Genomic DNA, 15242 nt, shown 5'->3' with positions numbered 1-15242 from the left:
ATTCATTCATTCATTTACAATGATGACGGAATAAATCAATTTATTTATGAATCCAAATTAGTACTTACTTTTTGCTATTTAAGGTAATGTAATGCAAAGTATTCTGATAAATTATAATGAACGTGTGAATTTGACAGAGTTACCTTTTAAACTGCAAGAAATTTGGAAACGATTGCGTTTATACCAAAAGAACCGACGCACCTTTTTAATCTCTTCTATGTAATAAAGTTTGTAAATATTCTTCGCCTCACATACGAATGCGTACTCTTGCCAACAAAACTTCTTCCTATAATTTAATCTAATCGTGATATGTAGGAAGACATTACCTGTCTATCATACGGGCTCCGGCTCGCGAAAGATTAATATACAAAATAAAGTTTCGAGAGTTATATATATATTGTATACGCATCCTATTCTTGTACTCGCTCTCATTTTTTGTACAGAACTATGCTCTAGAACCTAAATCATAGTAATTATTCGATGTATAGTGACATTGATTATCGATCAGACCGTCTCGATCGAGATTTGATATTTTTATAGTTTCGCGAGTACAAATTTAAGAATGACGAGTAGTACTGGCGAATTATTATTGCATTAATTTTAATACGGCGACAACTAACTCTTATCACATCCGAAGTATGGCTAGTACTGTCTGCTTATTTGTTATCAGGTCAATGCATCTCAATGATTTGACTGAGTATCCTAACTGTTACTATATATATTGCAGCCACGTTTATACAAAAAGTCATAGTAGATATTTGTTGAATATCCTGGTCCCACGCCAGAAATCTACAATATGTTCAGATATTTTCTTTTTGTCGAAAAACTGTATTTACAACGATTACAATTTGTGTATGCGTGGCTCTGTTAAGTTTTAAATCATGATTCTGTGATGTATTTTATGTTATTATCGACTGAATTTTTATCGTTGATCGCGAACCACAGCTTTTTTTTTTTTTTTTTTTTTTTTTTTTTTTTTTTTTTTTTTTTTGCACAATGAACGATTCAATCTTGCAAGTATTTCTCGTGTAAATATTATATGTATATTGTTGCTGATATCAATGTTCGACATATTATTTTTGATCTATATATATATATATTTCTCGCACGTTAATAGGCAGTGTAAGTAGCAGTTGTTTAAGGCTACCTGGAAAAAAATGATTGTCGCTTGAAACTTTAGTATGAAATTTTATTTGATTGTCTCTACGATTGCAGCAGGATTTCTCGACTCGGTCTTATAATGTCTATGAATATTTCTTACAATATCAGATATTCCGTTGTATAATTTATGTCATTTGTACTATAATAATAAAGATCTTCAAAAGTTCTCTGCAACTGAATATTTTCAAGTATCATTCTTTATATTTACATTATAGCTGGCGTCAAGGTATATGTATAAAGAAGGACAGTGTGACACAATGAATAACACATAATGTTATGTATATTTTCTCACTCTTTATATATCATACGTAAATATCGACGTAATCTTAAGACAAGATACACGCTCAGGAAGACTTATCCGCTAATAATATCAATCGAAATTTAACACACGGTAGGATTTAATGTATACAGTTTTTCATAGGGAAATATATTTATCGTAATTCGAATTACAGTGAATAACTTGCAGTATAACGAGAATATACATAGAATAGAGTGTCATACAATTATTTACAAGTTGGTTTGAATTAAGAAGAATATAAAGTTAAAATAAATGTTTTAGGTGCCTCTAATATTTCAATAAAGACTTCGATCTCGATTAAATATCATGAATAATACGCATTATCGCAAATAAAATCATTATTAAATTGTATCATGCTTTAAATTAATTTCTCTATCACGTTATTAATTCAGAGGAAACATGGCGCTTATTATACGACATTATCCTGCAGCATTTACATCATTACAACTGGGTCTAATAATCATATAATATAGAATTTCTCCAGCGAAGAGTTTCTCACAACGAATTATCTGCGAATTTTGATGTTATTGATCGATGATCGATGTTATTGTTTAACATTAATCTTGCTTTTGCTTCTAATTGTGATACGCGTGAATCATAATGTGTATCGATAAGTATCAGGATGACGAATATCTCATTTTTTCCATGTTCTCATTTGAATTATGTTTTCCTTCCTAAATAGCGTGGCATTTTGCGATTTATATCATGATCTATTTCGTTTCTATTTTTTCTTAAATTTTAACGAACAATTTATTATTTAAAAATCTCACAAATTATCAATAGCCAACTGAATCGTTTACAGATTATTTTCTATCCTCGGAGCGGCGCGACACGTCTTTCGTTACAACAAGGCTAAGTATCGAACGCGCGATGTCTGTCCGCGGAAAGCCAGTTTCATAAAAGAAAGAAGTGAGTAGCGTTTCTTCCACGAAAGTGTCCTTCCTAGATAAGTCGATCGGTGGCAATATAAATTAGTCGTTTATCGTTCATGAAGCTTGAAGATAAAATTTCAAATTTCTCCTTCGTATACGATACATCATACAATGTTATATTCCATCAATATACGGTGTAATCTTGCCATTGCCTCTGCTGTCTATATTGCGTATCGCTGATCTGTATAGCCTCCGGTGTTCTGTAATATGTCGTTCGGGCTCGATCGTTATTGTTAATGTTTGTCGGCAGAAATTGAGGACTCGGAACGAACGATTTTTGTTGATGCGGATGCTGCTGCTGCTGCTGATGATGATGATGATTAATGGGCCTGGAGAGTTTGTAATTGTTTTCGGAAGATTGTAGCACGGCGTCTCTACCCAGATGCTGTCTGTGAACAGGTAGGACGAATCCGCTCGGCAAATTGGCTTCTTGAATCAAGGTCGGCGTCAGGGCATCGTTCAGAGTAACGTCGTATTCACTCTCGGGGATATCCTGAAGTCGATGCGTTACCTCGTTGATTCTCTGTTTGACTCTGTAGCTATTGCCAGGTCCTGAAGGCAAGTGGTCCGAGATGTCTTCGTTTCTGTACGTCGAGCTGTAGATGTTTGGCGTGGTTTCGCTGCCGACTCTGACTTTGCTACGGATCGGAGAATCGGTCTGCACATTGCCGGCGTTCGCGTACTTATCGCTCGAATAATTCTCCGTCCACTTGGACGTTGGACTGTCATCTTGATGATTGCGTAAATCGTAGGATTGGTTCTGAGTAGAGTATTCTTTGGACAAGTTGGACGGATCTTCCGGACTCCTCGAGACCTCCTCTTCTTCCTCCTTTTCTTTGTGCTTTTCGATCGGTCTTCGTAGCACAGGTCTGAATATCGCGCTGTCATATTCGTCTTGCTGTTGCTTCTTCTGATGATCACTTTGAATGGTTTTGTAAATATCATACTGTTTATTGTCCGATTTCAGGTGTGATTCTTCATGATTGATGTTTCTGTTATCTTCTTGTTCCTCTTGTACATAATAACTCTTGTGTTCGTTCTCGCGTAAAGCGCTTTGATGATCAATGGTTGTTTCTTCCTGTCTTCTAGGTGAATGCGGCGCTTTGGAGCCAACCGGGGACAATCCTCTCGGATTAGGATTACCACCTCGAGATGGCAAGAAAGGCCTCTTTACGATTCGAACGGCAGTTCGCGATGGAGGAGGAGACGGAGACGGGGACGGATCTTCCAGCGGCTCGTCATAATATTCCGAGTATTCGTCCGTATATGCGACTTGATGATGGCTCTGTTCGTTTTTACTCTCCAGGTCTCTGTCTTGATAATCCGCTTGTTGCGACGTTCTCTCAGATTGCCCAGACAAATTTCTGTGATAATCTTGAATATCACTCGTTACATAATCGCTTTGTGTCTGAGTAGGTCTGGATGGTCGTTCCGAATACGATGGTTTTTCTGATGGATCAATCATCGTATCTTTGGCGTCTACTTCAGTTTTATGAATAAGCTGTTCCGGTAAGCAGGTGGTTGTAGTTGTTGTAGTAGTTGTTGCGGTAGCAGTAGTTTTCTCAGTTGTTCGATCGTACGAGTTTAGTCTTCTGGATGCTTCGGTATCGTCTGATAGATCCTTCGATCTCGAGGATGATCGCAGTCGTTCGACGTCTTTCTCGCGGTCGAGAAGCCGTGGCGAATATGGTCGTTCTTGCCTGTCGGAATCTTGCGATCTTCCCCGATCACGATCCGAGGGTCTTTCGGAATCTTGCGATTTTCCTCGATCACGATCCGAGGATCTCTCGGAACCGCGATCTTTTCCACGATCGGGAGATCTATCCCTACCTCGATCCCTATCTCGATCGAAATAGCGATCCCTTGAGCGATCCTGATGCGTTCTGAGTCGTGTTTCTTCCGGCGATGAATGATAACGAGTTCTAGAAAAATTATTAATTATTATTATCAATGATTATTAATTAATTAATGATTAATGTGATGTTTAATGATCGCGTTAAACTTTTTGAAATTGATTTTTGGCAACCGTGTTTTGTTAAAAAATAAATTTAAAATGTTATATTGAAATTTATATATAATATAATAAAATATATGATGTCATATGAACGACTATATGTTAAGAATCTTAATTTTGATATTATTGATAGGATATGAGATTTTTCATATAATTATATGATCCATTGCTGATGATATTAGGATTTAATCAGTATATGACAGATTAATTTTCTTAAATTTAGTACTTTTTTAAATATGTATATGAATATGATTTGTGTTTAGTAGTTTAGTTTATTGTATATAATTGTATCGGGGTGTTGCGTGTACGTTACCTTACCTGATGGGACGGTCCCTGTCCCGAGTTTCATAAAAATCTCTGTCCCTGTCTCTGTCCCTATACGAGGGTCTTCTTCTGAGCGGTCTCCTGATCGGTCTAATATCTTCTAACTCATAATCGTAATAATCATCCTCCGTCAAATCTGTCGGTCGTCGTCGTGGTTCCTCTTTAATCATAATTTAAATATTTTTTAAAACAGCGATTTAATAATTACTTTCTGAAAAGGGATCAATTTTACCTGTTGCTTGTACGGGAGTGGTTTTGTATGCGTATCTATCTTGTTCCGAGATTGGTACCGGTCGTCTAATCTTGGGCGGCGTTCTCGGTCTCGCATAAACCGAACTGCTGGGCGCAGCTGGTTTCACCAGACCTTCCGCGTTGGACGTCGCACTCACCGAAGGCGTTGCAGGTTCCTTATCATCATAATCATCTCTGTACCTAGCGTGAGCGTAATATTATATCTTGTAAATGTTACTCAAACAATACGAGATATCAAAAAAACATATGTAAATATTATTATATCTAAAATATATATCCGAGATCTTTCAGATGAGACGAACAAGTTCTCTCTCACCTCTTATCGGAGTATCTTCGATCGTCGGTATCTCTGTTTCTCGATTCCGTTCGCTTATCGTACACATCTAAATCGTCTACCTCCCTCGACGTTGATCTGATACCCTGATCCGGATTTCTTCCCCGTGGTCTCAAGTCGTCCTCCAACGGATCCCTCGACCTCGGTGGATCTCTTCTGTTGCCTCTGCTCGAGTATCTGTCTCTACCGGCATCTCGGTCTCTATCGTCTCTGCCGCGCGATGGTGGATCTCTCTCCCGGAAGTCGCGATCGCGATCCCGGTCTCTGAACTCGCGATCTCTATCACGCCTGTACTTCCGGTCGTCGTACTCGTACTCGTCTCGACCGGCAAAGTCTCGCGATGGACGACCGTACTCGTCGTCATAGTAGTCTTCCTCGTAGTAATCATAGGGTCTTCTTCTCGCCGGTGGTCTTCTCCTGGGTGGAATTCGGTCGCGTACAGCCGGTCGGCTGGTCGATGCCGTAACCGGCATCACGGTGGTCGTTGTGGTAGTCGTAGTCGTGGCAGCTTGATAAAGAGCATCGTTTCTGTGCCAGTACTTTTTGGAATTGGCGCAATCGACCTCGGATACAAAGTGGCAGATGAAGGTCTTTTGGTCGAACGCCGTGAAATTGGCGCATAGGAAGTCGTAGCGAGTGCCAAAGAGACAATGATGATAGACCTTAAAAAAGAGATTCGATAGATTTCTAAAATTAGCGCCATATTTATTTTTATAACGACGATCGTTAAGACCGGTGAGATAAATTATGACGAATGGACGGACGTTTACGAAATCGAATCGATCGATGGGTGAAAGTGGGCGACGAATTGGCGCCGCGTGTCAGGTTTTCGAGACTTTTGAGCAGGTTTTTTTTTTTTTTTTTTTCATTTTTATTCGATTCTCCCAATTTATAACGTTCTCTTTGTATAACGAAACGTCGACGCGATGATTTTAGCACACTTTTCACCGCGAACGAACGCGAGCGATCATACCGTACGCAGCACGTAGCTTTCACACAGCAGCTACATGTGTGCGACGGCAAAATAATTGCATCGAGTCGCATAAATGTGCATCCTGCGGTACGAGAAGAGGAAGACGAAGAGAAAAAGAGTCGTTAGGACTCGCCGTATTATCTACGCGCAAACGTCAGAGAATTATCTGGCGAATTATCTATAGAATCATTTAGAGCACATCCTTCCGGTAAGTGTTCGACATAGTTTCACTGAGATTCTCGTAATTTTTCGCTAAGATTTCTTTTAGGAAACACCGATTCTTTCGAGAAATTCTGATCCTCGGCAGTTACGACTCTGTAAAGAATTTATGGTGGAAAGTTGGCGAAACGTTCGTCAGAGCTTCCTCTATGCCAAATGCAAAAAAAAAAAAAAAAAAAAAAAATCGCGGTTACTTGCATTATAACTGGGCGTTAAAATTATTCAAAACGCGTCTTTCTTTATATTTGACGAGTTTTTCCGTACAATCTTTCACGTCCTCAGTTTCGTTAATAAGCTACAAACTCCAAACATTATCGTTTCCCGTAAACGTTACAACGTTCTGTATAGATCGCGTTTGAGGAAGAGGGGGAGAGGGGGGGGGGCAGCATTAATTACCAGGGTCATTACAATTGTAAATTCGCCCGGGGAAAGATCAGAAAATAATCTAAGCGATCGCGAGTGATTTCCTGGCAGGAAGCCGGCCGCGGTGAATTAATTGCTCATTTCCCAATTTCTCTTCCGCGACAAATCCTTTGCAAGGTTAGCACAGTAATGTAAATTGTCTTTTCAATCGTTTTTTTTTTTTTTCTTCTCCACGGCATCACACGTGGAGCGCGTCTCGGCCGGCAAATTTCGCCTACGATATTTGCATGACAATGGTACCTATACGCTCGCTCTACGGCCCCGTGAAAATGATCGATAAGAGATGATCGAGCCGAGTACGATGGGAAGAAGGCGGCTCCGCTTTGTAATTCTTCGCTTTCACAATCGTAGAATTTTCGCGCGCACGTGAATCGCGGAACGGTCAGGGACAGGAAGCGTAGCGAACCGCGAAAGTCCTCTTCCTCGGCTTATATTTTCACGGCGACCTTGTTATTGCGGCCGGCAAAATATTTTTCACTTTCGATATCGATTTCTACTCATGTTGCTTTTACAATCGACGCTATAACGATATACTTACCCTTATTTATTTGACAATTTTCGAAAATATCGATTATTTTATGACACGAATTAGGGGATGTACAACAAATATTATATATATATATATATATATATATATATATATATATATTATACAATACTTGTTATAAATTCTTGTTGGTTATCATCGAAATAGCCTGCATTAATTGTCTATGCGAGCGTATCGTTATAGAAATTTGCATCGCGGTGATTTAAATTACGGTAAACGCGATGTTAATCTTCTCGAGATTTTGTATAATAAACATTACGTCAGATCTCGCGTACGCTTGTTCCTTCTATACAGTTACAATAATTACCGTTCGTGTGTATATGGTAATTACATCGGAAGAATAATGATTCCATTCGAACGAGGCAAAATAAATTTGCATCATTGCAACGATGATTTCTCAGTCGGTCGTTTTTCAGATCGATCTCGTCATGCCAGGATTCACGGTGAAACGATCGCTCTCAGCGATGATTGGTAAAAGTGTGCTCAATCGATACGCATTTTTTTGCATTCACGTCTCGTTCGAGAACTCGCTTTCGTTCATGGCTGCTCGCGTCGATGTCGATGCTTATCAATCAAGTTCTTTGTAAATATCATTGTTGGTACAAATCAAATCGTGATTATTGTTTTTTCACCGTCGTTAGAAATGTCAACAAACTCGAGGTAATGCTCTCGGATCATTGACACCTTGCTTATTACGCGACGGAGACATCGCTATGTTCACAGATCTTTCTTTAAAATTTATTCAAGCGACACCGACTTCCCTGTCATCGTGGTTAGCGTCAACAGCATCAGCCTTTTTGCCGAACAAATAATTCTAGCTTATCGTCTGTTTCTAATTATATTTTTAATTACAAAGTAGCAGCGATAAAGCTTTAAGAAATGAATTTCGATCATAGGATTGTTGTTTGATGTAATAGGCATGTCCTTTCCCATACAGCACTAAAGCTTGCAACAACATTGCTGCAACATTGCAATATTGCATATTGCAGTTTAATGTTGCAGAAATATTGCAAAGACATTATTTTATAATATAACTTTAGCAATGTTACAACAACATTCCGAAAATATTACAAAAAAAGTATTTAATAATCGCTAATTCATTCGTTTACCACTATGCAGCGCATGTTGCTCTATCTATTCCGCATTTAATTTTTAATCACGATGATTATATAAAGTTTACAAAGAGCGGCAAGTAAGATTAAAAAGATATAATAACTATTTTTGTTAGTTTAACATCGTATGATGTGACCCCAATACAGGGGACTGAGACATTGGACTAGGAATTCTTTTAATAGTTTTCATTCTTATATAAAATCAAAAATTTGATAATAATTTTCTAATATGCAAGATACTTCAGATCTTAATAAATAAATTTTGAGATTTTATAAAGACAAGAGAGATGTGAAAAAACTCGTTGTATGCGTAAATTCACCACAATCTTTTTGCATCCGGATATTTGAATATTTCGGATACAAAGAAATTGTGAATTTACGCAATTGCAAATTGAGTTTTTTCTTATTTCTCTTAGATATTCTCTGTCACTGAAGGAAGTCGAATGTGTACCGAAAAATTTACATTTTATAATTTCGTTATTATTATAATACAGAAAATCTATATACACGCTAGATCTTGACTCTTATAGGCCTAATTTCTTATTGTTTTTTTCATATGTTAAGGATATTATGTCGATAAATATACATAAAGCATTATTGCATATATATTATATTGCTATGTTGCTGCAATATTTCTGTAGGCGGACATTTTACTGTTGCTGCAATATCATAACAATGTTGTAGCAACATTTCGCAATGTTTCTGCAATGTTGCAATCTTGCAGAAAAATGTTGCTGCAATGTTGTTGCAATCTTGCGGTGCTGTATGGGTTCGACGTAAAATTGCTACGGTTGTGTATATTTTTCATTTTTGCTTTCAAAGATACGTATCGCGCTGATATCGCCCCGATTAGATATTATTTCTGCAACATAAATATAATTAAAATAATTACCTGGCACTTGTGCGGCACGCTGGCATAGAATCCGTCGTGCAAGCCGTCGCACTTAAAGTCAATATCCTCGGGTATACTGTTATAGAATGGATAATCACTGAGATTATAGCCATTTAACTCGCGCGGTAGATTCGGGTCCCATATGTAATCGATTTGTGGAATTCCTGTTAAAGTGTGCCCGGTCGTTCCATTTGTTTCGATCGCCACTGTTGTCGTCTGGAAGAATAAATTTTATAATTTTTGGAGGGATCTCGAGCTCTCTCTTTTTTTAATATTACAAAATTAACATACACATGCACGATTATTTGAAAGGTTTGAAAACTTTAATACAAACTTATGTCACATTTCATAAAAATAGCTTTCATTTCCTGACGGAAAAATCGATTTGATTTTGTCGTAATAACAATTTCCGTATACCGTGAACGGAAAAGCATTCGCGTCCGAGACTATCTGATAGAAAAGTTATTTTACGCTCGAAGAAGCCGCTGTTAGCCACCTGTGTAGTAACGTTTAGGGAAGAACGCTCGAGTTCTCGATTTGTTGATGTCACACTCGCTTGTATGTGTGCGAAGGTGAGTCTGTCGCGCGCGCGTGAGTTTGACGTTAATCGATTTGACGCCAACATAAATTAATCGAAGTGCTTCGGCGGCTTCGCAGATACAGATACTGATGAGTCGATCGTCAAATTGAATTTACGCAGCATACAAGTATTACATAGTGATGTCTTTGTTACTATAGAACACGACTCACGATATTTTCATCGTATCACGCTAGTCATAAAGCGGTTACATTTTTTTGCAAAATGTTTAATTGGCGGTTAATTTACATCTGCTGTATTTGTCTCGTATATATATCCGCGAGGTTCCCTTTTGCAACGAGTGTATTTTGCATGCGTTATATGAATAATACGATTGCTACATTTAGCATCAGGATTGGGAATAATTTTTTTTTTTTTTTTTTTTTTTTTTTTTTAGATAGAAATATACAATTTGTATAAAACATTTATGGTATCATAAAGTGAGCGCATTGAATTTATACCAATTTTAATCGCTGATCTAGAATTATATATTGTAATTTAAGTCGTAATCGATCGTAAAATCCGAGCTTTATGAATAATTATTTGATTGTTAAGAATTATTAGACAATATTTGAGAATTAATCATCTAACTTTGTGAGCTATTACGAAATGTGGTAATGTTTTTTAAATATATACCTCCGAATTTGCGTTTTCATTTTCCTCCACGTGAGGCTCCTCAGTTGTGGTGGTGGTTGTCGTCGTAGAGGTTGTCGCAATTTTGAATTTCGGTCTGGCCTTGAGTGCTGCGGAGACCGCATGGGCCAAGAATATTCCTACAAATAAAAAAAAAAAAAAAAAAAATCAATCTCGTTATCGAGAGCATTAATTTAAGAATCGTTGGAGCGTTACGACTGAGAATAATCACGAATCAGTTCCAAATAAATATAGTTTGCTTTAATTGCCTGAAGAGTATCGATGGCTCTCATGAGAGCCATCCGATACATTGAGGAAAAAGGCCACCACGTATCTGCGGATTACGTAAATCGCGGAGAAGCGTCGGTGTTGCAAAACTTGGACGTGAAGTGTTGTGAGAATCTAACATAAGTGTTGCAATTTTCTCTCGCCGAGAGCGAGTGCATTCGGTTGGGTAATTGTTTTTAAACGGATCAAGGCTGTCTATTGATCGTTTTCTTTCCATATTTCGTTGATTTACGATCGAACCATATACGTGACAACGTAACAAGCTTATAACGTATCGTGTATCAATTTACAATCAATGTTCATTATAAATATTTAGTCTTTATTTTTCAATTTTTTCTTATTTATTTCCTTTATTGTTTAATTTGTATTATTTCTCTCTCTCTCTCTCTCTATCTTTTTTCAATTTAGTTTTTAAATTACTTTTTTTCACTTTTATTTGTTTATTGGTTATTTCATATTATGTTATATAATATTTCATATTATATTAATATAATATTTAATTATTTAAAATGAGTGAAAAAACAGGAATTTTCAATTATTAGGCTTCGTAGACCTTGTTACTGAATCACATTTGTAATTGTTTTGAAGTAGTTCAAGGTTGTTTTGAGAGCTGGAAACTGAGGAAACTAAGACATAAGGAACGAACAGTTTGCGAAATGTGAATTAAAAAGTAAAGATATTTCTTTTCACTTTTTTATGTTTTACCTCCCGAGGTCGCACATCTTTATAGACATGAATATAATCAATAATTTATGCTCTAAGAATATATTTGATTTATACGCTGGTATTTTTCGAGGAAAGAGAATCCCAGGTAACGAGGTATCGTCATTATAACGTCGTTTTTTAGTCACTGGTTACGTTAAATTCACCTTCGAAACGACGTAAAAGTGACGATAAAATGACGGTTCTAAAGCACAGACTGTTGACATCATATCTATGACGATAAAATGACGATATTTTTCTAATATAAGGTGACATATAAAATTGGTGAACCTTTGGCTACTTTTCAAAATTTACCGTTCTTTCAATAGTATAAAACCATCGCATTTTCAATTCTTTATCAAATAAACATAGAATTGTTATAAAATATATTAATGGAATTACAAATATAATAAATATGATTTATATAAATACATACACACATATATATATATATATATATATATATATATATATATATATATATATATATAGGGTGTCCCCAATTTAAATGGTAAAACTTCAAAAGCATGTAGGGGACCGAAAAACTAAGACAAGAAGTCCTTTAGAGGATTGCTCGTTTTTGCTCCATTTTAAAGAAAATCGCAAAACTTCAAACTCTCATTGTCAATTGCTCCCTTGATTTGATTGGCACCGAATAAACTTTCTGCTTCAAGGTTTCTTACATATGTAAACACTTGATGTTATCCTTTACGGTGCCAATCAATTCAAGAGAGCAGTTAAGAGACCGAATCATAGATGCAGTGCACCAAATATCACTAGAACAATGTCTAGCTGCAATTAATGAGGTCAGTGTTAGATGTAATGCTTGCATTGCTGCAAGGAGGCAACATTTTGAACAATATCTGCATTAAATAGATGATAACATAAATAAAATGTAAATAAATAAGTAAAAAAACGAAAACTTGTTTTGTTTCTTTTTTTTTTGTGATTTTCTCCAAAATAGAGCAAAAACGAGCAAACCTCCTAAAGGACTTTCTGTCTTAGCTTTTCGGTCTCCTATAAGCTCTTGAAGTTTTGCCATTTAAATTAAAGACACTCTGTATATAAACGGATGATTTTAACTTTTTCGGTTATTTATATTGATATCTGAATTCCCTGTATTAGAATTGCATCAGAAATTAAACTGATAGGAATAATTACATCTTTAATCTCCCGCCAGTTACTTTTTGCAAGCTTCATATAATTGTCATGACTGAAACTCAAATACGAGATGGGGCGCATCGTAAATAAACGAACTAGCGACTGAAGTATGAGCTATCTTTTTGTAAAGTTTTGAAATGTTGCGCGCAGTAACATTTTTCATGAAATATTAAATAAACAATAATTTTGCACATAAATAAACACGCACATCAAATTCAATTATTAATATTAAACAATATTTCATAATTTTGTAATATAATATTTAATATCGTATTTTCAATGGTTTTGAACAGAAAGTCATATAAACTTTACAAGTATTATAAAATATATTTATTATTTTCCTTATATAAATACGTTAATTTTAATATTGACGTATTTACATTAGTTAATTGATCAGTAAATAATCTTAAAAAGACGATTAAATGACTTTATTTCTGTGACGACAGTATGTCGTCAAAAGTATCACGTCTGTGTTACGTCATTATTTAGTCGACTGACGTCATATGACGAGAAATGACCTTAAAATGATCTTGTAATGACGACATCTTGCTACCTAGGAAGTGCGTGAATTAATAAATGCTACGTATTTTATTGGATTAATTGACAGATATTTAAAATAAGGAAATAATTGCAAGCAAGTAACCGAGCACTTTTATAATGCTCGTAATGTTATTTTTACGATCGTTTTATGTTTCGCGCTCCCTTATTTTCGACACTCTAGATGTCTAGATTCTCGAATATGGTGCTCGTACATGCGGAAAAACTTGTTCGCGCGCCTCGATTAGGGCTGCGTGAACGCGGTTTCATGAACCGGAAAGTCGATGTCCTCGACAGTGCTGTTGAAAATGTGCATAGTGGACTTCGACAACCGATCGTATAACGGAATCATACTTTTCCAGGCTGCGCGATCGATAAGAAATCGCGCTGCGCAAGCCGACGTTGTACGTATATAAAAATGAATTATGAGAACGCGCTCGCATTCCGTTTGTGGGAAATGTTATGTGGGCGTGCTCCCCTTCCATGCACACAGTTACGATAAAACTGTTTTCATGACGAAATCACCGTTGTTACTATTACTGTGTCGGCGTATAAATAAATTGCTTCATCCAATTGTCTATCGGCCCCTCGGAATCTCGATCGAATGGGAATGTCCTGACATTTTCCTTCTTCGAAGGGCGTGATCACGTTTTCTTTTTTCTACCTTGCCGCTGATTTTTTTTCATTGAGAAATTGCGACGCTAAGAGACGCATTTACGTAAACATCTGCGTCTGATACATAATGACGATTAAACATTAGTTATCTTTATCATCGTAATGTTTATATAGCGTTATATGGTTATCGTAAAACTTTTACGATGCTGTAAGAATAGCAGTCTCTCGATTATTTCGTAATTTTAAAGCGAGATTTTAAAGAACTCGAATCGAATGTTTCCCGAGAGGCAGAAAATGTTAAAAAGCTTTTTAAATGTTTAATTTAAATTGTATTAATGGATATTACGAATTGAGAACAAATCGATACTGTTTTCAATTTGCAGTACGCTCTTGCATTATGTCCCATACAGCACCGCAAGATTGCAATAACATTGCAGCAACATTTTTCTGCAAGATTGCAACATTGCAGAAACATTGCGAAATGTTGCTGCAACGTTGTTATGATATTGCAGCAACAGTAAAATGTCCGCCTACAGAAATATTGCAATATAATATTGCAGCAACATAGCAATATAATATATATGCAATAATGCTTTATGTATATTTATCGACATAATATCCTTAACATATGAAAAAAATAATAAGAAATTAGGCCTATAAGAGTCAGGATCTAGCGTGTATATAGTTTTTCTGTATTATAATAATAACGAAATTATAAAATGTAAATTTTTCAGTACACATTCGACTTCCTTCAGCGACAGAGAATATCTAAGAGAAATAAGAAAAAACTCAATTTGCAATTGCGTAAATTCACAATTTCTTTGTATCCGAAATATTCAGATATCCGGATGCAAAAAGATTGTGGTGAATTTACGCATATAACGAGTTTTTTCACATCTCTCTTGTCTTTATATAATCTCAAAATTTATTTATTAAAATCTGAAGTATCTTGCATATTAGAAAATTATTATCAAATTTTTGATTTTATATAAGAATGGAAACTATTAAAAGAATTCTTAGTCCAATGTCTCAGTCCCCTGTATTGGGGTCACATCATACGACTTAAACTAACAAAAATAGTTATTATATCTTTTTAATCTTACTTGCCGCTCTTTGTAAACTTTATATAATCATCGTGACTAAAAATTAAATGCGGAATAGATAGAACAATATGCGCTGCATCATAGTGGTAAACGAATGAACTAGCGATTATTGAATACTTTTTTTGTAATATTTTCGAAATGTTGC

At 36.1% G+C, this 15242-nt stretch overlaps 1 protein-coding gene across 2 annotated transcripts in view; it reads right to left on the bottom strand.

The window, feature by feature from the left end:
- Positions 1–1463: 1463 nt before the first annotated feature.
- Positions 1464–15242, bottom strand: part of LOC138941000 (uncharacterized protein DDB_G0283697) — a 28649-nt gene continuing 14870 nt past the window's right edge. Inside the window, exons 3-8 of one of the 2 annotated variants that reach the window (XM_070310249.1) lie at positions 10695–10831; positions 9482–9697; positions 5298–5977; positions 4962–5155; positions 4724–4889; positions 1464–4313 (exon numbers count right to left, since the gene is read on the bottom strand). In XM_070310249.1, the coding sequence (XP_070166350.1) occupies positions 2516–4313; positions 4724–4889; positions 4962–5155; positions 5298–5977; positions 9482–9697; positions 10695–10831 (3191 nt within the window). In that variant the 3' untranslated portion in view covers positions 1464–2515. Of the gene's footprint in view, positions 4314–4723; positions 4890–4961; positions 5162–5297; positions 5978–9481; positions 9698–10694; positions 10832–15242 lie in introns of both variants that reach the window. The other variant, XM_070310248.1, reaches the window with a different exon arrangement.

This window comes from Polyergus mexicanus, unplaced genomic scaffold (assembly GCF_030449975.1).
Source record: "Polyergus mexicanus isolate NDT 795.1 unplaced genomic scaffold, iyPolMexi1.0 SCAF_18, whole genome shotgun sequence".
In the NCBI taxonomy this organism is placed as follows: Eukaryota; Metazoa; Arthropoda; class Insecta; order Hymenoptera; family Formicidae; genus Polyergus; species Polyergus mexicanus.
Note: the sequence above shows the minus strand (reverse complement) of the source record. Positions and strands in the feature narration are given on the sequence as shown.